At 45.1% G+C, this 22,802-nt stretch overlaps 1 protein-coding gene across 1 annotated transcript in view; it reads left to right on the top strand.

Annotated features, from left to right (window-relative positions):
- Positions 1-17,558, top strand: part of RIMKLA (ribosomal modification protein rimK like family member A) — a 33,325-nt gene extending 15,767 nt beyond the window's left edge. The window contains exons 2-5 of the mRNA XM_005678611.3: positions 426-656; positions 7,283-7,369; positions 12,840-13,043; positions 16,862-17,558. Coding sequence (XP_005678668.2) covers positions 426-656; positions 7,283-7,369; positions 12,840-13,043; positions 16,862-17,352 — 1,013 coding nt within the window. The 3' untranslated portion in view covers positions 17,353-17,558. The remainder of the gene's footprint in view (positions 1-425; positions 657-7,282; positions 7,370-12,839; positions 13,044-16,861) is intronic.

The raw sequence follows: 22,802 nt of genomic DNA on the forward strand, positions 1-22,802 counted from the left end.
AATATTCCAGATGACTTTTAAAGATGAAATCATGGGAGTAGTAAAAATACTTTAAGCGACTTATACTGCATTCCCTGGCATTGTCTCCAGCCTCCTCAGCCACTAAGTTTTAGGGAATACTATTAATAGTTCTATACGGAAGGAGGTACTGGACTATATTATCTCCTATGGATTTTTCTGACTTGGGTTATTCTCGGTACACTGCCCTCCTCCCCTGCCCCCATTCATTCTTTTGTATTTCCTCAGTGTTCATTTGCTTAGAGCATAAGATGGACAGTAGCATCTCATTACAACAGGATATTCAAGTGCCATTTTCAAGGCTCTTCTTTCCGCTAACTTCAGTCTTGAGGAATCTGTTGGAACCAGTGCTTCTGGTGGGATTAGACGACAGCCGGCACACAGCTCACTTCTTCTTTTGATTGCAGGCCTGCAGCTGAACCAGAAGGCGCTCACCACCTTCCCAGACGTGGTGCTTGTCCGCGTGCCCACGCCCTCCGTGCAGTCGGACAGTGACATCACCGTCCTGCGACACCTGGAGAAGCTGGGCTGCCGCTTAGTCAACCGCCCACAGAGCATTCTAAACTGCATCAACAAATTCTGGACATTCCAGGAGCTGGCTGGGCATGGGGTCCCCATGCCAGACACCTTCTCCTATGGTGAGTGTCCTTAAAATAGAATTGAGACTTGTTTTTCCAAATTGCCTGCATCTCTTATGCTCTCTCTCCCCAGAAGCCCTCTAGTAGCTCTTGCTGGCTTTCAAGGTGCATCTGTTCATCTTAGTTGAGTCAGTACCTTGAGTCTGTATCATAGTCATTCCCTCTGTCTGAAATGTCTGTGCTCCTTTCTCCCTGGAGTTTGTTCATTAACTATGTAGCTGGGACCCACCATGTGCCAACCACCGCTCTAGGCACTCTGCTCTAGCAGTAAGCAGCAGAGCCCTGCTCTCAAGGCGTTTCCAGTTCATCAGGGGCAGAGGACAGCAAGTAAGCAGGCAGTTTCAGTGCAGTAAGTGCCAGGGTAAAAGTTAGTGCAAGACGGTATGGGTTTACATAGGAGAGCTCCTCATTTAGTTTAGGATATTGAAGACTTCCCAAAAGGGATAAAGCTGAAGTTATCGAGCTAAAGCAAGGTGGGCAAGGGAGCAGTCTAAGAAGAAAGCAGAATATAGAAAGATCTAAAGGTAAGAGAGAACATGACTGATCGGTGTTATTTTGAGTAATTTGTAGAATATCAGGGAACTAGAGTTGAGATATGTGGCTAGAAAGATAAGAAGTTGCCATCTACAGTATATGAAAGAGGTTGGGGTAATTCTGAGACTGACAGGAAGTTATTGGAGGGCTTTAAGCAAGGAAATGGCCTGATGAGAGGTCAGAATGTCACTTTGGCTACACTTTGAGGAAGGAATTAGACCAGAGGGAAAGTAGAGACAGGATATATAGTGGTGAAAGTGAAAGTCGCTCAGTCGTGTCTGACTCTTTCCGACCCCATTTAGTCCATGGAATTCTCCAGGCAAGGATACTGGAGTGGGTAGCCTTTCCCTTCTCCAGGGGATCTTCCTGACCCAGGAATTGAACCAAGATCTCCTGCATTGCAGGCGGATTCTTTACCAACTGAGCTATTAGGGAGGCCATATACAGCGGTAGGCTTTATAAACGGTGCAGGTGAGCAATGATGGTCGAAACTAAGATGGTTAGAGTAGGAATGAAGTGAACAGATTCAAGATTTAAGAAGGAGACAAATATGAGGACATGATGATTGCTTGGGTGTTAGGAGGGTGGAGAGGAATCAAGAGTGACCCTGGTTTCTGGTTTGGGCCACCAGATGAGAAAGCAAACACTCAATGAGTGTTCCAGGGAAGAAGAGAAACAGACCGGTGGGTAGGACAAGGCATTATTGGGAGAGATTATTTGGGTTTAGGACACATTCTGTTTGAGGTGTCTATAGTAAGCAAGTAAAAGTATTCAGTAGGCAGCAGATAAATGAATCTGGAGCTCCTGAGAGAGGTATAGACTATGGAAGCAGATGTGGAAACTTCCATTATGTTCAGTGAAATCACAAGAATGGAGATTACTCAGGGAGAATATGCAGAATGAAGAGAGGCCTGAGCTGCATGAAATGGTTAAATGGTAAATTTTGTTATGTCTATTTTCCCTTAATAAAATAATAAAAGAGAGTTTGAGAGAGAATTCTTTAGGGAATAGGAAAAGGAAGAAGAACTTACTCAAGAAGCCAAGTAAGAGCAACTGGAAAGGTGAGAAGAGAAAGAAGAGAGGTGACAGAAGCCAATGGGAAGAACATACCACGAAGAATGGTATAATGGAAAGTGGTGTTAGAATCTAAACAGACACATAAGCACAGAGACGTGTGTTGGATGTAGCAGAGGGAGTTCCATGACTGCAGCTTCACTTTAGCACTGGAAAGAAAAACCGACCTGTCAGGGATGAGGAAGTGAGTGCGATGTGAGGAAATGGAAGCCCTTTGATAGCTTGATCGTAGGGATCAGTTCCGTTCAGTTCAGTAACTCAATAGTGTCTGACTCTTTGCGACCCGATGGACTGCAGCACGCCAGGCCTCCCTGTCCATCACCAATTCCTGGAGTTTACTCAAACTCACGTTCATTGAGTTGGTGGTGCCATCCAACTGTCTCATCCTCTGTTGTCCCCTTCCCCTCCTGCCTTCAATCTTTCCCAGCATCAGGGTCTTTTCAAATGAGTCAGCTGTTCGCATCAGGTGGCCAAAGTATTGGAGTTTCAGCTTCAACATCAGTCCTTCCAATGAACAGTCAGGAATGATCTCCTTTAGGATGGATTGGTTGGATCTCCTTGCAGTCCAAGGGACTCTTCAAGAGTCTTCTCCAACACCACAGTTCAAAAGCATCAGTTCTTCGGCACTCAGCTTTCTTTATAGTCCAACTCTCACATCCAAACATGGCTACATAGCCTTGACTAGAGAGACCTTTGTTGACAAAGTAATGTCTCTGCTTTTTAATGTGTTGTCTAGGCTGGTCATAACTTTACTGCCAAGGAGTAAGTGTCTTTTAATTTCATGGCTTCAGGCACCATCTGCAGTGATTTTGGAGCCCAAAAAAATAAAGTCTCTCACTGTTTTCCCATCTATTTGCCATGAAGTGATGAGACCGGATGGCATGATCTTAAGTTTTCTGAATACTGAGCTTTGAGCCAACTTTTTCTCTCTCCTCTTTCACTTTCATCAAGAGGCTCTTTAGTTCTTCTTCACTTTCTGCCATAAGGGTGGTATCATCTGCATATCTGAAGTTATTGATATTTCTCCCACAATCTTGACTCAGCTTGTGCTTCATTTAGCCCAGCGTTTCTCGTTATGTATTCTGCATATAAGTTAAATAAGCAGGGTAATGATGTATAGCCTTGACGTACTCCTTTTCCTATTTGGAACCAGTCTGTTGTTCCATGTCCAGTTCTAACTGTTGCTTCCTGACCTGCATACAGATTTCTCAAGAGGCAGTTCAGGTGGTCTGGTATTCCCATCCCTTTCAGAATTTGCCACAGTTTATTGTGATCCACACAGTCAAAGGCTTTGGCATAGTCAATAAAGCAGAAATAGATGTTGTTCTGGAACTCTCTTGCTTTTTCCATGATCCAGCGGATGTTGGCAATTTGACCTCTGGTTCCTCTGCCTTTTCGAAAACCAGCTTGAACATCAGGGACTTCACGGTTCACATATTGTTGAAGCCTGGCTTGGAGAATTTTGAGCATTACTTTACTAGCATGTGAGATGAGTGCAATTGTGTAGTAGTCTGAGCATTCTTTTGCATTTCCTTTCTTTGGAATTGGAATGAAAACTGACCTTTTCCAGTCCTGTGGCCACTGCTGAGTTTTCCAAATTTACTGGCATATTGAGTGCAGCACTTTCACAGCATCATCTTTCAGGATTTGAAACAGCTCAACTGGAATTCCATCACCTCCACTAGCTTTGTTCATAGTGATGCTTTCTAAGGCCCACTTGACTTCACTTTCCAAGATGTCTGGCTCTAGATTAGTGATCACATCATCATGATTATCTGGGTCATGAAGATCTTTTCTGTACAGTTCTTCCATGTATTCTTACCACCTCTTCTTAATATCTTCTGCTTCTGTTAGGTCCATACCATTTCTGTCCTTTATCAAGTCCATCTTTGCATGAAATGTTCCCTTAGTATCTCTGATTTTCTTGAAGAGATCTCTGGTCTTTCCCATTCTGTTGTTTTCCTCTATTTCTTTGCATTGATCACTGAAGAAGGCTTTCTTATCTCTTCTTGCTCTTCTCTGGAACTCTGCATTCAGATGCTTATATCTTTCCTTTTCTCCTTTGCTTTTCACTTCTCTTCTTTTCACAGCTATTTGTAAGGCCTCCCCAGACAGCCATTTTGCTTTTTTGCATTTATTTTCCAAGGGGATGGTCTTGATCCCTGTCTCCTGTACAATGTCACGAACCTCATTCCATAGTTTATCAGGCACTCTATCTATCAGATCTAGGCCCTTAAATCTGTTTCTCACTTCCACTGTATAATCATAAGGGATTTGATTTAGGTCATATCTGAATGGTCTAGCGGTTTTCCCTACTTTCTTCAATTTAAGTCTGAATTTGGTAATAAGGAGTTCATGATCTGAGCCACAGTCAGCTCCTGGTCTTGTTTTTGTTGACTGTATGGAGCTTCTCCATCTTTGGCTGCAAAGAATATAATCAATCTGATTTCGGTATTGACCATCTGGTGATGTCCATGTGTAGAGTCTTCTCTTGTGTTGTTGGAAGAGGGTGTTTGCTATGACCAGTGCATTTTCTTGGCAAAACTCTATTAGTCTTTGCCCTGCTTCATTCTGCATTCCGAGGCCAAATTTGCCTGTTACTCCAGGTGTTTCTTGACTTCCTACTTTTGCATTCCAGTCCCCTATAATGAAAAGGACATCTTTTTTGGGTGTTAGTTCTAAAAGGTCTTGTAGGTCTTAATAAAACCGTTCAACTTCAGTTTCTTCAGCATTACTGGTTGAAGCATAGACTTGGATAACTGTGATATTGAATGGTTTGCCTTGGAGATGAACAGATATCATTCTATCGTCTTTGAGATTGCATCCAAGTACTGCATTTCAGACTCTTTTGTTGACCATGATGGCTATTCCATTTCTCCTTTTTTTCCTTTGCTTTTGGCTTCTCTTCTTTTCACAGCTATTTGTAAGGCCTCCTCAGACATCCATTTTGCTTTTTTGCATTTCTTTTTCTTGGGGATGGTCTTGATCCCTGTCTCCTGTACAATGTCATGAACCTTCGTCCATAGTTCATCAGGCACTCATCAGATCTAGTCCCTTAAATCTGTTTCTCACTTCCACTGTATAATCATAAGGGATTTGATTTAGGTCTTACCTGAATGGTCTAGTGGTTTTCCCTACAGTCTTCAAGGTTGTAACTAAGGGATGATTCAGGGTCAAGGAATGGATTTTATTTAAGATCAGAGATGCCTGAGCATGTTTAAAATACTGCTGCCATTTTGAACTGAGAGGTTGAAGATACAGCAGAGGGAGGACACTTAATATTGCAAAATCCTGAGGAGGTGAGAGGGAAAGGGGGCTGAGGCCCAGGTTCAGGGATGGCCTCGGATAAGAAAAACCCCTCTTGGGACTTCCCGGCACTCCAGTGATCAAGACTACATACTTCTAATGCAAGGGGTGCACGTCCCGTCCCTGGTTGGGGAACTAAGATTCCACATACCATCAGCCATAAATAAATAAATTAAGGGCCTTCCTTGCACTGTATTCTAGGGAAGGACAAAAGGATTATTAGGGAGGAGTTACCTTTATCAGTGGGTATCAGGAAGCTAGGGGTTCTCTTCTTATAAAATGTTTTCACTGTGATGATGCCCCTGTTTATCTGCATTGCCTCTGTATGCTGCTTTATGTTTTAAAAAATCATTAGCACTTTTGTGACAGGTCTTATTAGTATTTCAGAGTATTTTGCTTTGCACAAAAATTGATGAACTATAACACCTGTGGTAGGAAGAATAATGGTCCCCTAAAGATACAAAGGGGCTTCCCTGGGTGGCTCAGTGGTAAAGAATCTGCCTGTAATGCAGAAGACGTGAGTGTGATCCCTGAGTAGGGAAGATCCCCTGGAGAAGAAAATCCCAACCCACTCCAGTATTCTTGCCTGGGAAATACCATGGACAGAGGAGCCTGGTGGGCTACAGTCCATGGGGTCACAAAAGAGTCAGACGCAAGTTAGCGACTAAACAACAACAACAAAGATGCAAAGGTGTAGGAAATCAAAGAAGCTTATAAAACAATTTAGAAGGATTTTAATACGTATTAATATTCACAGTTTTTAAATGAAGGCCTAAAGGAGTATAGTGGAGCCGAGTCAGTCATGCCTTAACCTTGGATGAGACAAATCCCAGACTTGGTTTCTTTGGATAATGATTTTCTACCTCTGTACAACAATCTACTGAAAACTCAGCAGCTTGGACAACACCCATTTACCAACTCACAGTTTCGGAAGGTCTGAAGTCTAGCTATGGCATAGCCGGGTTCTATACTCAGGTCTCACTAGGATGAAATCAAGGTGCAGCTGGGCTGGGATCTCATCTGAGGTCTGGGGTCTTCAGGCTCACTGGTTGGCATTTAGTTCCTCGTAGTTGTAGGACTGAGGTCCCCGCTTTCTGCTGGCTGTTAACTCAGGGCCATTCTCAGCTCCTAGAGGCTGCCCGCCTGGCCCTGTCACGTGGACTTCCGTCCAGCATGGCAGTTCACTCCCCCAAGGCCAGCGGGAGAGTTTCTCTGATGCTTCCCCTTTTTTTACAGGGCTCACCTGATTAGGACAGGGCCCACCAAAAATATCTCCCTTTTAATTAATTCGAGTCCACTGATTATTAGCCTGATCACAGGAATGCTGTCCCAGCATAGTCACTGGCCCCTCCTACACTTAGGAGGGGGGTTATACAGGGCATGTACACCAGCAGGTAGGAATCTCGGGGGCCTTCTTAGAGGTCTGCCTTCCCCAGCCATGATAAGGGAAAAAAATCCCTGCCCTGCCCATGGGCTTGTCCTGACGATGACATGGACTGGAGCACGTGAAGCCTCTGCCGGGTAGAAGCCCCGGATAATGCCGCTTACCTTCTCTCTGCTCGCACCTTCTGGATGACAGGTACAAAATACACTCTGGCGGATGGAATGGGTTCAAATTGCCTTAATCAGAGAGACGCGAGGCCTCTAAAGAATTCCCACAGAGCCCCCCAACCATCAGCCTCACCGTCCCTGACTTTCGCTTTTCTTGGCAGGTGGACATGAAGACTTTTCGAAAATGATCGATGAAGCCGAGCCGCTGGGCTACCCCGTGGTGGTGAAGAGCACGCGCGGACACCGGGGTCAGTGCCCTCTGGCCCGGCTTCTGATTGGGCGGCAGCGCTGCGACGAGACTCTCGCCCCGCGCTGCAGAAGCGCGGCTCAGAGAGACGGAGCTCCCCCTGGCGGCGCTTGCGGTGTAGTCCTCAGCTGTGTCCCCTTCTCGCTGTCCCCACTGTTGCTAGCTTTGTCCACCCCCTTCCCGGCCCTTCCCTAGACTCTCGCAGTAGACTCCTGCCTTGGTTCTGACTGGTTTCCCGAACTCCACTGCCAGTGCATCCTCTCGTCTTTGTGGGAAGCAGTTTCTCTGGAACATAGGTCTCTTCTTGTCACCCCTTGGCTGAAAAACCTTGCCAAGAGCTTGTGTTGCCTGTTAGACACAGTTCCTTTTCCTCACCCTGGAGGAACAGTCCGCATTCCTCGGCAGCCTGCTCTGGCCACCCAAACACTCCATAATCCATTCTAGCCTAGACTGTATCTCCTGCTCTCTTAAAAAATCTTTGTTCTCTTCCCTTTTCTGGGGATGCTGCCTTCCTCTGTGCTCTAGTGAGCTTCTGCCTGTGCGTTAAAGCCAGCTTCACGTCATTTCTTCTCCCTCCACAACCCTGGTCTCTTTCCCTCTCTTCCAAAGCTAATCACTCTTCCCTTTGTGTTGCCGAAGCGCTTCACCCTTGCCTCTAGCATAGTGCTGTGCTTTACGACAGGTATAGATTTCTGTGCCTTTTCCCCTTTTCTACTGCAGCTGCTCAGAGGTGGGAACCTGGTCTTGCCCATCTCTGTCCCCAGAACCTCCTACGGTGCTCAGGACACAGTAGTTGAAGAGGATGTGTGCAGCCAAAAGTAGTTCCCCTCCCCTGTGGTATGTGAGCGGGTACCTCCTGATGATACCCAGATGGCATCCTTTACTGCCCAGGGCATCTGGAGTGACAGGAGGTACCCTGGGTGGACATGGAATGAGCAATTCCCACGAACCTGACACCCACCCTGCTCTTGGTCTTCGTGTAGAGGGTAGAGACGTTGCATTGCAGCGTGATGACCACTGTGGCATGCAGGTCCTAGCGCCTGTTTCAGCCTCACGGAGGGCGGGGCCCGCTCTGCCCTGAGGCAGGGAAGGCTTCAGTGGAAGGAAAGGAGACTTCGGTTGGAATGTGGAATTTGAACTGGGTAAGCAGCATGCAGAAGCCGGGGTGGGCAAAGCAACCTGGGAAAGGAGTTGAGGAGTAAGAGAAATGAGTTGGGATGGTGAGGTGGGGCTCTGAATACTGTTCAGATATACTGCAGTGCAAAAATGCAGTGTCTCAACTAGTTTCTTTATTGTCGTGAAATATACGTGAAATAAAATTCAACTGATATTTATTGAGTGCCCACAAAGTGCCAGGGGGATACAGAAAGGAGCAGAACAGAACTTCCTGCCCTCAAGGGGCTCACCTTGTAGAAAGGTAAGACAGATGATAAATAAATAGCAGATGTAGTACTTATAGATGTTTTTAAAATTAAGAGATAATTCATAAAACAAAAAATGCACCGTTTTATGTTATACAGTTATGAGGATTTTAGTATTTTTACTCTTCTGTACAACCATTGTGTAAATAAATGTTAGTAACTCAGTCATGCCCAATTCTTTGCAACCCCATGGACTGTAGACTGCCAGGCTCCTCCTCTGTCCATGGAATTCTCCAGACAAGAATAGTAGAGTGGATAGCCAGTTCCTTCTCCAGGGGATCTTCCTGACCAAGGGCTCGAACCCAGGTCCCCTGCATTGCAGGCAGATTCTTTGCTGTTGAGCCACCAGGGTAGCTCCCACTATCTAATTCCACAATATTTCCATCACCTCCAGAAGAAGCCCTGTACTTGTCAAAGGTCAGTCCCAGTGTTCCCTCCCCTAGTCCCTGGCAACACCTAATCTACGTTTTTTTTTTTTTTTTCAATTTTTTATTTTTTTTTACTTTTTTTTTAGTTTTTTATTTTTTAAATTTTAAAATCTTTAACTAATCTACTTTCTATTTCTATGGATTTGCCTCTTTTGGATGTTTCATATCAATGGAACCATGCAATATGTGGCCTGTGTCTGGTTTCTTTTAGTGTAACGTTTATAAGGATCATCCATGCTGTAGAATGGGTTGGTTTTTTATCCTTTTTATGACTCAATAATATTTTATATGGAGATGCCACATTTTGTTTATCTGTTATCCATTGATGGGCATTTGGGTTGTTTTACTTTGTGGCTATTATGAATAATGCTGATGTGTATATTTATGCACATATGTGTGAACACATGTTTTCATTTCTCTTGGGTATATATATACACCTAAGAATGGAATGGCAGGGTCATATGGCAACTCTGTGTTTAACATTAGGGAAACTACCAATGTTTCCCTACAGTGATGTTCCACTACAGTTATGCCATTTTATATCCCTACCAGCAATGTATGAGAGTTCTATTTTCACCACATACTAAATAAAACTTTTATATTAGGTATGTTAATTGGCTTAGGCAAGTGATGTAAATGGTCACCATACCGCCACCATAAAAACAAGTCACAAGCCAAAAAGAACAAAAATGCATGTTTGCCAAGCATTAGTAATATATAGGTCTATTTTACAGATTTATTTTTAAATTTTTAAAATCTGTTTTTAATTGAGGTATAATTGATGTGTAACATTATATTAGTTTCAGATGTTCATCACAGTGATTCAATATTTGTATATATTGTGAAATGATCACAATAAGTTAATATCTGTCGTAGGTACAGAATTTTTTTCCTTATTATATAAACTTCTAAGATTTACTCTCAGCAACTTTTAAATGTGTAATTTGTTTTTATTACAGTTTTAGCCCTTACATCTGGAGTGTTTGATCCATTTTGAATTCATTTTTGTATATGGTGTGATGGAGTCAAATTTCATTCATTTGCCTGTGAATATCTAGTTTTCCCGGTATTATTGTTGAAGAGACTGTTGATTCCCCACTGAATACTCTTGGAACTCTTGGCAAAAATCCAAAATTGACCATCTGTATGAGGGTTTATTCTGGGCTCTCAGGTCTGTTTCATTGATCTGTATGTCTGTATGTCTGTCCTTATGTCCTTGTGTGTGCGTGTGTGTATTAGTCACACAGCATGTCTGACTCTCTGTGACCTCATGGACTGTATGTAGCCCAGCAGGCTCCTCTGTCCATGAGATTGTCGAGGCAAGAATCCTGGAGTGGGTTGCCATTCCCTTCTCCAGGAAATCTTCCAGACCCAGGGATCGAACCTGGATCTCCCGCATTGCAGGCCGATTCTTTTGCCATCTGAGCTGCCAGTAGAAAGTTTTGAAATTGGGAAGTTCAAGTCCTCCAACTTTGTCCTTTTTCAAGATTGTGTTGGCTATTCAGTTCAGTTCAGTTCAGTTCAGTTCAGTCGCTCAGTCGTGTCTGACTCTTTGCGACCCCATGAACCGCAGCACACCAGGCCTCCATCACCAACTCCCGGAGTCCACCCAAACCCGTCCCATAAATTTACATATAAATTTTAGGATCAGCATATCAATTTCTCCTTCCCTGGTGGCTCAGATGGGAAAGCGTCTGTCTACAGTGTGGGAGACCTGGGTTTGATCCCTGGGTCTGAAAGTTCCCTGGAGAAGGAAATGGCAACCCACTCCAGTACTCTTGCCTAGAAATCCCATGGACGGAAGAGCCTGATGTCCATGGGGTTGCAAAGAGTCGGACACGACTGAGAGACTTCACTTTCTTACTTTCACTTATCAATTTCTGCAGTAAAAGGAAGTTGGAGTTTTGGTAGGGATTACATTGAATCTGTAGGTCAATTTGAGGAGCATTTCCATCTTAACAATATTGTCTTCCAATTTTTGAACATGGAATGTCTTTCCACTTATTTCAGTCTTTAATTTCCTGCAAAAATGTTTTGTAGTTTTCTGTGAATAAGTCTTGAACCTGTTTGGCTAAATGTATTTCTTTTGATACTATTGTAAGTGGCATGGTGTTCTTAATTTCATTTTCAGATTGATTGTAACACACAGCATCTGAGGGGCAGTGGATAGTGAGTGAACAAAGTTGTAGCAGTTGTTAGGCTCTGAGATTTATATGGAAATAAATCTTGAGATTTATATGGAAATAAATCTCAAGAAGGCAGTGGGCTCATGCAAGATGTGCCCTTCAGAAAGTTACTAATCTTGTGGGCCCTAATTTTCCTTTTCTGTCAAACAAAAATAGCTATACTTGTCCTAATGCCTTCACAGAGATAGCATGAAATATAAAAGATATAATTTAAAAAAATAAAGTATTTGGCACACAGTAGATGATTAAATAATCTTAGTACTCTTCCCCTCACCTCACCCTAGTTTTTTCCCTCCTTACTTTAAAACTGTAGCTCCTTAATTAACTGCAGACTAAGCCCCATATTGGAACCTCTGAGCCAGGAACCAAGGAACCTGTTTTTAGCCCTCGTTTCTGCTGAAAATCCTCCAGTGCCTATCACTGAATCCCGGCCATCTGCTGCCAGATGCCAGATCTCCTAGTGCCAAATGTCCAGTGACCAAACCATGTTTTGGAGGTTACTTTTTGATCTTTTTCGCCACTGGGGACTGATACCCATCCCTCTTTTTTTTTGAGACTTCAGAAATGTTCCACTGTTTTTAAGGTAGTAACAAATCTTAGGAAGACCATCTCTTTGTTCCATATTTGTTAACAAGGTTCAGGGTATAGTATGTTCATGTCAGATTTGTAGGGGAAACCCTTCAGGCCCCCCTGCTCAGATCTGTTAGCTAATATGCAAATGGAAAAGCAGATGTCAAGTAATTCAAAAGCGTAAGTGATTCAGGCAGAAAATAAAGAATTTGGAATCAAGTAGGAATGCTTTCCCCAGACGTCAATAGAAGTATGGGTCATTCCTTTTAGAATTGAATGGATATAGCCAAATAATACATTTATGTTTGAAAGTTCAGGACATCTGGCAGTGGCTACTTCTTGAACTCCCATAGTATTCAGCACTGACCTCTCCTAATGCCATATCAGGCTATGTCATTATCTTTCGTGGTCTCTCTCCATCTCAACTGGGAATTTCTCTAAAGTATGTTCAGTTAATTATGTTCCATAAACATTGATTGACACAGTGTAAGTTTGGGGGATTTAAACAAAAGTGAGTGAGACATGGACTCTGCCAGATCAGCATCCTCCAGTTTTGGAACCGAATTAACTAGATTCTTAAGATTTTATTTCGGCCTCTTCTGTGTGTTTCTGGAATACATTTTTATTTCATTTTGGAAAAAAAAAAAAAGCATTGTGAACAGAGAGGGAGGTGAGTAAAACCCAGGGACAATAAAATTTGATGGCCATTTGAGAAGACACAAGAGTCAACTCAGAGAAGTTGAAGGGGCCAGAGTGAGGCAGGTTGGGAAAGAATGGTTGACTCCGGACCGGGAGGTGGGATGGCAAGGACCGTACTCAGAAGCGTGTCTAACTCCTTTTTTTGCTCTTTGTCTTTCTTCTTAAAGGCAAAGGTGTTTTTCTTGCAAGAGATAAGCACCACCTCTCAGACATCTGCCACCTGATCCGCCACGACGTGCCCTACCTGTTCCAGAAGTACGTGAAGGAATCCCACGGGAAAGATATCCGGGTGGTGGTGGTCGGCGGCCAGGTGATAGGCTCCATGCTTCGCTGCTCCACAGATGGCCGGATGCAGAGCAACTGCTCTCTCGGTGAGGCCCCGGAGCTCAGGGTGGGACTGTTGGTCAGGGGAGGCCACTGGGCTTCCTCATCAGGATGTCTTTGTTGTTCAGTTGCTCAGTCCACCTGTTTGTGACCCCATGGACTGCAGCGTGCCAGGCTTCCCTGCCCTTCACCATCTCAGGATGTTTGCACCCAGTCCAGGTGTCTTGATCCCTCCCATCTGGTCAGACCCTCTGCAAGGTGCCAGGATCACAGAGAGGAATTAGAAGCAAGCCCTTTCCCTTAGCAGTAAGCAGGCCAGGTGGGGGACAGGTGGGTATACGGGCCGTGACGGAGGTCAAACCAGGGACTGTCAGGACACTGCGATGTGAACCCTATCTCCTAGGTGTTAGGACCTGGCAGTCCCCACTAAACAAGGGAGTGACAGGAGGACTGGTGTTTGAGAAAAACTGACGTCTGGAAAGAGGATGGATTGAAAGCAGAGGAGGGAGGCAGGGGAGCTGAGTTTGGAAACTGTGGCAACAGCTCAGGCCAAAAGTAAGGAGAGTCTAAAATGAAGGCAGTGGGGTTATTCCTTGGGGTTCCAGTGGCTCAGACTCTGCACTGTCACTGCTAAGGGCATGAGTTCAATCCCTGGTCTGGGAACTCCTTCGAGCAGTGTGGTGTGGCCAAAAACAGAAAAATAGGAAGAAAGTGAGAAGTAGACCAAGGTAATGGCAGGAGACAGAGCATATGCTTTTACCTGCATTGATAATTGACATTGTATTTCTTTTTTTTTTCTTTAATTGTGTTTTTCTTCTATATTTGATGTTATTAGAAAGCTGCAGTTTGTTTAGGTCAAATGCATAACCCCACCCCATTAACCTTTTGATAAGGCTTGTTTTCTGTTGTGGTGAATGGAGATGGTCCCAAAGGCATGGCCACTCTCATGTTCATTACAGAAAGCCATTGTCAACTATTGTCATGAGTGGAATTTGTTGGTAATGTGAAAAAATACTCAGTTGTTATTTCCTAAATCGCCAGATGAGTGTATCAAGGCTGGTGACTAATGAAGAGGCCGAAACACCAATCCAGTCCTTCCAGGGTAGATGCTGATAGTGTAAGGATTAATGAGAGTCCTTGCCCTCAGGAAGTCTATAGTCCAGTAAAGAAGATGTATGAACAGATCATTGTAAGATACAGTGGCTAAAGTGCTGTGACAGAAGCAAATGCCAGGCTGAGGTTGACACTGTACCTAGGATATTATCTCATTTAATTTTCATGACACTCCTATGCCTTGCCACAGTATCAAACCTTATATATTATCTGTTTGTCTTTCACAAAATTCATTCCTTAACTGGAAAATACACAGCTTTGTAGTTTATCCATAGTGCCTTTTTTTTTTTTTTTTTTTTTGATGAACTGTCTTAAAGCTGCCTAAAACCTTTTCCTCATACAGTGTAATAAGTGGTGGAAAAGCAGAGTTAAGGTTTAAGTCATCAGTCTATGAGAATACAAGTGTTGTGTTTTTGTCATTTTTTTAACCACTTGATGTATTCATTTTGGCTATGCTGGGTCTTTGTTGCTTTGCATGGGCTTTGTCTGGTTGTGGTGAGTGGGGGCTCCTCTTCCGCACAGTGCACAGGCTTCTCACTGCAGTGGTTTCTCTCGCTGCAGAGTACAGGCTCTAGAGTGCCGGCTTCAGTGGTTGTGGGCACAGGGTTTAGTTGCCCTGAGGCACGTGAGATCTTCCTGGACCAGGGATCTAACCTGTGCCCCCTGAACTGGCAGGCGGATCCTTATCCTACTGGACCACGAACGAGGTCCCAAGTGTTATCTTTGCAGGAAGACTGCTACTGCTGCTAAGTGACTTCATTGTGTCTGACTCTATGCGGCCCCATAGATGGCAGCCCACCAGGCTCTGCCGTCCCTGGGATTCTCCAGGCAAGAACACTGGAGTGGGTTGCCATTTCCTTCTCCAGTGCATGAAAGTGAAAAGTGAACGTCAAGTCGCTAAGTCACTTCAGTCGTGTCCGACTCTTAGCGACCCCATGGACTTTAGCCTACCAGGCTCCTCCATCCATGGGATTTTCCAGGCAAGAGTGCTGGAGTGGGGTGCCATTGCCTTCTCCGGCAGGAAGACTAAAGGGAGCCAATTAAATTTGAGGTCTTAGCTTTTTAACAAGTGTGAGTAAGTAGGCTCTGTCTTGGTATGGGATTTTTGTCTCACAAGCCTCTCTCAGAAAACAGTAAGTTAATTTTGTTTCTTCTAGTTTCTTCTAATGCATCCTCAATGTAGAAAAGTTAGGAAATATGGCACAGTCAAATGAAAAAAGATGTTTATCATTAATCCCACCATCTAGAGACAACCAGTGTTAACATTTTGGTGGTCTTGTTTCTGACAGTGGGTTTTAGGGTTTTTTTTTGCGTAATCATGGTCATGCTGCACAGCCTTTATAACTTTTAAGTGTTAATGTTTTCCCATGTGATCTCAAACTCACCATCATTTTTAGTAATGGCTGTAAACTATGCTCCTTTCTTCTGTTGTGAGCTACTTAGATGATAATATTTTATTTACTCATCAACAAATATCAAATGACTACTGTATACCAGTATTTTGATTTTCCAGTATTTTGAATAACTCCGCCATCAGCGTATTTGTGCATAAAGCTTTTTTCCCTATTATATAAGGTTATTCCCTTTGTGGTGTGATGACTGGGTCAGAGAATATAAACATTTTTTTAAACTCTAGAAAAGAGTGTTGCTTTCATATTACTTTCTCAAAGAGTGTCCTGATTTCCGGACCTTTTGTGAGTAATAAAAATGCCCATTTCGCTGCCTCTCGCCAGCATACCCCCCTTCCTTTGAAAGGTCATTTGACTCATCAGTTGGTGTCTGGTATTGTTGCCAAAATTTGGCCTCTGTACACTGGGACTGGATTAAATCTCGGAGACAGAGTTTTGGGAGAAGTAGAAAGAAATTCTACAGGTAACTCAGTTGGTAAAGATCCACCTGCAATGCAGGAGACCCCGGTTTGCTTCCTGGGTCGGGAAGTTCCCCTGGAAAAGGGGTAGGCTACCCACTCCAGGATTCTTGGACTCTCCCTGGTGGCTTAGATGGTAAAGAATTCTCCTGCAGTGTGGCAGACTTGGGTTCAACCCTAAATTGGGAGGATCCCCTGGAGGAGGGCATGGCAACCCATTCCAGTATTCTTGTCTGGAGCATGCTATGGACAGAGGAGCCTGGTGGGCTATAGTCCACAGGGTTGCAAAGAGTCAGACACGACTGAGCAACTAAGCACAGCACAGCACCAAGAGAAATCGCTTTATTGCTTTGCCAGGCAAAATGGGCCACAGTGGGCCAATGCCCACAGGACCACGTGTCCCACCCTGGAGGGGTAGTCAGGAGTCTCGTAGTATTCAGGCAGCTGGGCATGATCAGCTCATGGACATTCTTCTTACTGATCAGTGATGAGATAATGGGGACACGGCATCATCAACCTTCTGGTTCCTACTGGTCTGGGGTCTACATGCTGTGGACAGCATACAGTTAACTTCTTCAGCCTGTTGAGGGTTTCAGTATTTGCAAAACAGCTCAAAGGACATGGCTCAGAATATTATCTATAGTCCTTGAGAGAAAGCTAAAGGTCCTTGCTTTGTTTAATGGCTAAAGTATTATTTTGTCTTGCTGAACTGTTTTCCTTTCTTTCTGCATGTTCTCACTTCTCTGATTAAATTTATTCTTTGCCTAAAGTTTTTCTACAGACAAAAGGCAGGCGGAGAACCTGGGTGAGGGTCTATTCTGGGAGCCCCCGTAGGATCCTGCTCGGTTACAGTGTCACCGTTACATCACTGTGATTTCCCCACAGGTGGCGTGGGTGTCATGTGCCCACTGACGGAACAAGGCAAGCAGCTGGCTATCCAGGTGTCCAACATCCTGGGCATGGACTTCTGTGGCATCGATCTTCTCATCATGGACGATGGCTCCTTTGTGGTGTGTGAGGCAAATGCCAACGTGGGCTTCCTAGCCTTCGACCAGGCGTGCAACTTGGATGTGGGCGGAATCATTGCAGACTACACCATGTCCTTGCTGCCCAACAGACAGACCGGGAAGATGGCCGTCCTCCCAGGCTTGTCTAGCCCCAGGGAGAAGAAAGAGCCAGATGGCTGTGCTTCAGCTCAGGGAGTTGTGGAGAGCGTCTATGCCATCAACAGTGGGTCTACCTCCAGCGAGAGTGAGCCTGAACTGGGAGAGATCCGGGCTTCCTCAGCCAGCACAGCGGGGGCCCCGGCCCCCATGCTGCCTGACCCCAGCTACAACATTAACACCAGGATTGCTTCAGAATTAAAACTTAAGTGAATTCCTGCTTTTTGGCAGCACTGAAACCAAATCCTACTGCTTCCCTAGTAGTTTTGAGTGAATAAAATCTGGACTAGTGTGATTTCATTTGCACAGAAACTAGAAATCCCATCTGGGCCCTCAGCATTCTTTCTAATGATGATCTAAGCAAATGGCCTAGCTTTGTGGTTTTTAGAAACACTAGTATGAAAACCCTCACCGAGAACGACATCCCGACCGACTGGTTCGAGACCGACGTCTGCTGCGAGCACTCGGACGTGACGGCTGCCTCGGGGCTCTGACTCTGCTGTGCTTTGGCTTGTAGCAGTGGAGCCCGTTAAGTTGGAACTGCTCCTGGAGACACTGTGCAAAAGAGCAACCACCCGACAGAGGCACGTGCAGAAGAGGTGGAATGTGACTGCAGTTGTGTGCTCTTCATTGAGTGTGTGTGTGTGTGTGTGTGTGTGTGCACGCCCATGTGTGTGTGAGAGAGATGCTCAGAGAATACGCAGTCCCAATGCTGTTAAAGAATCAGTCTCTGCTCCCCATCAATCACCGTCTTGACCATATTTCTCTGACACTCAGGATATGGTGTTTCAAAGGGAGCTTCCTCATTAGCATCTTCAATGAAGCACTTTGTAGAAAGTGAGATTGAGCGTCCTTTGACTTCAGTGGTTGGCAGACATCCTGCTCTGTAACTGGGGCTTTCTACAAACTGCCAAGTATATAGACCCTGCTTCAACTAACGCCAGCCCCAGCAGCCTCTTGCACCTTTGCTGCCTTTGGCCTCAGCTGGAAATGCATTTCAATGAGCTAGTGGCCACACACTCCCTCCTTAAGCGTGCACTAGAACACCATGGACTTCTTTTCAGTGGACTCCTGTTCACTTGACATCAGAAGCCAGTGGGTTTTTAATCCTAGAGAGCTACTGAAAAATAATCATTCCCCCCTTCCTCTGCTGAAACTTGGTGTACTTAGCTATAGGAGATTTTCTCATACGAGTTGGTGTTGTGGGCCTGTTGGGTAGATAGAGCCATTGGAAACACACTCCAGTCCCATTGACATACTAGTCTTACCCAGGTTAAGACTACCCATACTAGTCTTACTAGTCTTACTCACTTTTCCACACTGGGGAGATTCAGGTATCAAGGATAACTCATTGCACATGTTATGGGGGGATGCTGAAGAGAAGTGGATAATGTTGACATGACACCAAGTGCTTTCCATTTTAACTCTTCTAGCAGTAGGTGATGACCCTTCCCTTGGGAGAGATCACAGAGATGGAGTCTTCCATTTCTGCTTGTATGAAGTATGACAGAAATGAACACAGCTACCGTTTTAACCAAATAAGCTAGAACATATGCACTCAAGAGTCACCCTGATCGTACTTACTTCCTTGGGAGACCTCACTCTTGAGCTGCAATGTTCCATGTGCCAAGACCACATAGACTTCCTGTTTGGAATTATCTTTGAAGCCATGCAAGAAAAGAGGCCTCACCACCTTATAGTCAGACCTCATTTTTTACATCACTCCTCCCCAGAGGTCATCCCAAGCTCCATCACTCATTTCACTTAGACTTCTAATGCTCTTTGGCTGTTAAATCATTCCTCAAAAAAAGAAATCTACCCTTAAAGGACAAAGACCAACAACATTAAGGAAACTTACAGGTGGATAGCTCCAAGGAGGGGCCTAGAAATGTTCTGAGTAAGGCTAGCTTCCCTCGACTAAACACACATCTTCCCAATCAAGTGACTAGTTTGAAGGCAGCAACACCCATTTGGGTGTATGAATTCCTGAACTTCTGTAATGTAAAATGTGTGTCAAGTCAAACTAGTCCGTTTTCTTTCACAACACATTTAAATAGAAACTGGCTTTGAAAATACTGTGGCTAAAATCAGATCTCACTAAGTAACAGTTGTACAGCTGAACACTGGCACCGTGTAATGGAGATGCACTACACAGCCGTAGTTTAAATACAGTCAACATAAGGTGCATGCCACTGAGCTAGGACTCCAGCCATGTGTCTGTACAGTTGAAAAATGATAATCCTTCACCTTTAGTATAGGTTAAGACATACCTTATCTTTACCACTCAGGGTGGGTTTAGCAGAATGGTTCTCGGTCTGTTCTCATTGGAATTGGCCGGATGCTTTCTATGTAAACCTCTGAACCAAGTGATGACCTGCTGGAAGCTGCATCCACTCCTTCCCACAGTTTAGTGTAAGCTCAGTCTCTCCATTTTACCTACGGGGATGATAGTGGGCCCCATCCTGAGCAGAGCAGCTAGAGGATGCTTCCAGAGTTGTCAAGAGGGGCCCGTTTTCCAGCTGCCAGTGACATCTGTAGTCGTTGGCATCATTGCTCGGAACCCAGGCCTGTCTAGAAGCAGAGAAAGCTGGGGCACAGCTGGGTCATAGCCTTGCTCCAGGATTTCCCGCTCTGGCTGTGGGCCCTGTGAGCCTCAGCCAGATGGCTGGGCCGACCTCGTCACAGCTGCCCACAGGGCCTGCTGGAGGGAGCATGGGGCACAGAGCCAGCTCCTCATTCTGATTCTCCCCTTCAACAGCTGATAACCCTATACAATCAAGTTGACTCTAACCTCAATTTTTCCATTCTTCTGATAGGGGCTATGCCTATCTTATTTACCTCTTGAGGGCAGTGTGCTTTGAGCTTGAAGTGAGTGAATTAATGAGACTGCCTTATGTGGGAGGTGGTAGAGAGATGCCTATAGCATCTGGTTTTTAACAGTTTCCCATCACCCCTCCTCTGGGAGGAGTTAAAGAAAGAGACCATACATTCTTGGCATTAGCACACTAAACAGTGGTGGGGGGGCCTGAAAATGGATGCAGCTTCTCAGAGGTCTTATGACCTGAAAGGAGTAATGTATTCAGCCTTCTGGATGTATCGTATGTAACCTGAAACTCTTGACTGCTGTATCAACTAACAGTCTTCCTTATGTAACATAAATTGCAGTGTCTGAATACAGTCTTCCCATTATCTGGTAGTAGCATCTTGAAACTGGTCAAAACTTGAATGCCAATAGCTCAGTCACTCAGAATATATATGATTCTGCACTTTGGAAAAATGTCTTCATGCTGTTCGTCTGATTGCTGAGGGTTATGGGTATCCCCCCTTGAAGGTGGATTTGAGGCTTTAGGTCGTGAGGGTCTGATCAACAATGTAAGTGGATCATAAGCCATTAATGTCACGATTGCAGACTCAGTGCCTGCAACTCAAAGGGGATTCCATGACCACTGGGGAAGGGATGAGGAAGAAGGGGAAAGGATGAGGAAGAAAGAGGAGAAAGGTCTGGAATAGTTTTGTGACATTTTGGTGGAAGTGGTAAATTGGGATCATCTGAAATTCTAGTGGGAAAAGGAAGAAATGGCTCTTTGGTGAGTTGTTTGAATGAAAGAATCATGAATATTCATTGATTAGAGGTAGGGATCTAACCTACTTGTTAGTTTAGAAACTATTCTGTGTAAAGAAAATGAGATACATGGATTCCCATCTACCTTGGCAGAAGTAGGAGAGACACATCCCTTTTTTAAGTCCTGATGAAGGCTGGTCTTGAGAACTCTCTTAATGTAAATTAGAGGAAGATTGAAGCAGCTAGCTTCAATCACCGGAGAAGTCGATGGCACCCCACTCCAGTACTCTTGTCTGGAAAATCCCATGGACAGAGGAGCCTGGTAGGCTGCAGTCCATGGGGTCGCAAAGAGTCAGACACGACTGAGCGACTTCCCTTTCACTTTTCACTTTCATGCATTGGAGAAGGAAATGGCAACCCACTCCAGTGTTCTTGCCTGGAGAATACCAGGGACGGGGGAGCCTGGTGGGCTGCCATCTGTGGGGTCTCACAGAGTCGGACACGACTGAAGTGACAGCAGCAGCAGCAGCAGCAGCAGCAGCAGCTTCAATCACTCAGGTAAGAGCTGACCCTCCTGGAAGTGAGTGACCAAGAAAGCTATGTGCAGGCGATCATAGAACCATGTCAGAGGGTGAGGCCAAAGTCAGCAAAATGGTCTAACACTTCTTATGCACCTGAAGGTGAGCAGGCTTCTATCTGCTGTTATTTTATGCTGATGTTTTGGAAAGAGCCCTCTTGTCACTCTCCCTGGAGTTAGCATTCCTAGACCTGCTGCTATAGCCTAATATTAATAGAAAACCTGGGGCTGGTTATGGCTGCTTCTGAAACTCCAGCTCAGACTGTGGCTTAAAATGTTGTCACCCAGAAGACCACCCAGTTCAGGAACAGGTTGTCTTAATCCTTTCTTAAAACTGTACTACGTTTTCTTTCCAAGTCTGTGGCTACACTGCAGCCTGCCCTTCTGAAACACACAGCTGAGTTTGAAAACCTGGTCCCTTCAAGCGTTTCCACTTCCTTCTCCAGGTGCAGTTCCTACACTGACCTGTGGCACTGTCCCAAGCCCTGTGCTGGCATCCCAACCTTGTTGGGAAGCCTTGCTCTGCCGTTTCATATTCACTGGGGCTCGGAGGTGAAACTAAGAAGGTCACCCACCGAGCCGGATTTGAGGCCACAGAAGAGCAGGACTTTGGAACCAGTTCAGATGGAAATCTGAATCCCGGAGACCATGTTCACTTAGCTGGTCAGCAGCAAGGCTGCGACCCAGGCAGTCTGGTTCCCCACTGGTTTGGAACACTGCCAGGGGTGTCTCTGTTCTTCCATGGCACTCAATATTTGCTGCCATCCTGGAGCCAACCAGTACCCATCCCCCTTCTGCTGAGCGTCTCTCTGGATCAACGTGGTGTGAAGGATTCGACTCCTGGATGTGACTTTCAGGTGAGAGCTGCAGAGGTGTATATGAGATTTCCAGGTGCATGTTGGCTTATCACCCGTGCTTTCTGTGGACCAGCCAAGAGCATATAGCCCCATCTTACCCCCATCAGTGGTGAGATGTAAGAGAAGGCCCCTGCCAAACTGACTGAAGGCTTCCTTGGCCCCAGTTTGATTCATGTTCCCTCACTGCAGAATGTCTTGGATTTCTACAGGCCTTAGTGGCCCCCCCCTCCCCCACTCATGGACGCCAAGGGCATAAAGACCCCAAGCTTCTCCCATCAGGCACACCTGAGGGGGAATCCTGATCTATAAACATGTTAGTTGCAACCAGCCGCAAAGTCAAAGTTTCCTTCCACTCGCAGGTCCATAGGACATCCCCTTACAGCCAGCCACTAGGAGAGATTCTTGCCTGCTGTAGCCCGTGTGTCAGCTGAGGACGCCCTGCTCCTTGAGATCCAGAGAAGTCTGCTGACTGGGCCTTTGGAACTCCGTGATTCCTAAGGGACTTATATTTTGGGCAGTCACTGCTGACTCCAGACTTCTGCTTCCTCATTTTAAGCGACAGTGGTGTCTCATCTCTGCACTGCCTCCGCTGAGATGTGCTCAGTTCTCACCCCTACTTCCACACACACCAAAATTCAAATGAGTCGGTGTGGGCGTGGGTGCCTGT

The sequence above is a fragment of the Capra hircus genome, chromosome 3, assembly GCF_001704415.2.
Source record: "Capra hircus breed San Clemente chromosome 3, ASM170441v1, whole genome shotgun sequence".
Lineage (NCBI taxonomy): Eukaryota > Metazoa > Chordata > Mammalia > Artiodactyla > Bovidae > Capra > Capra hircus.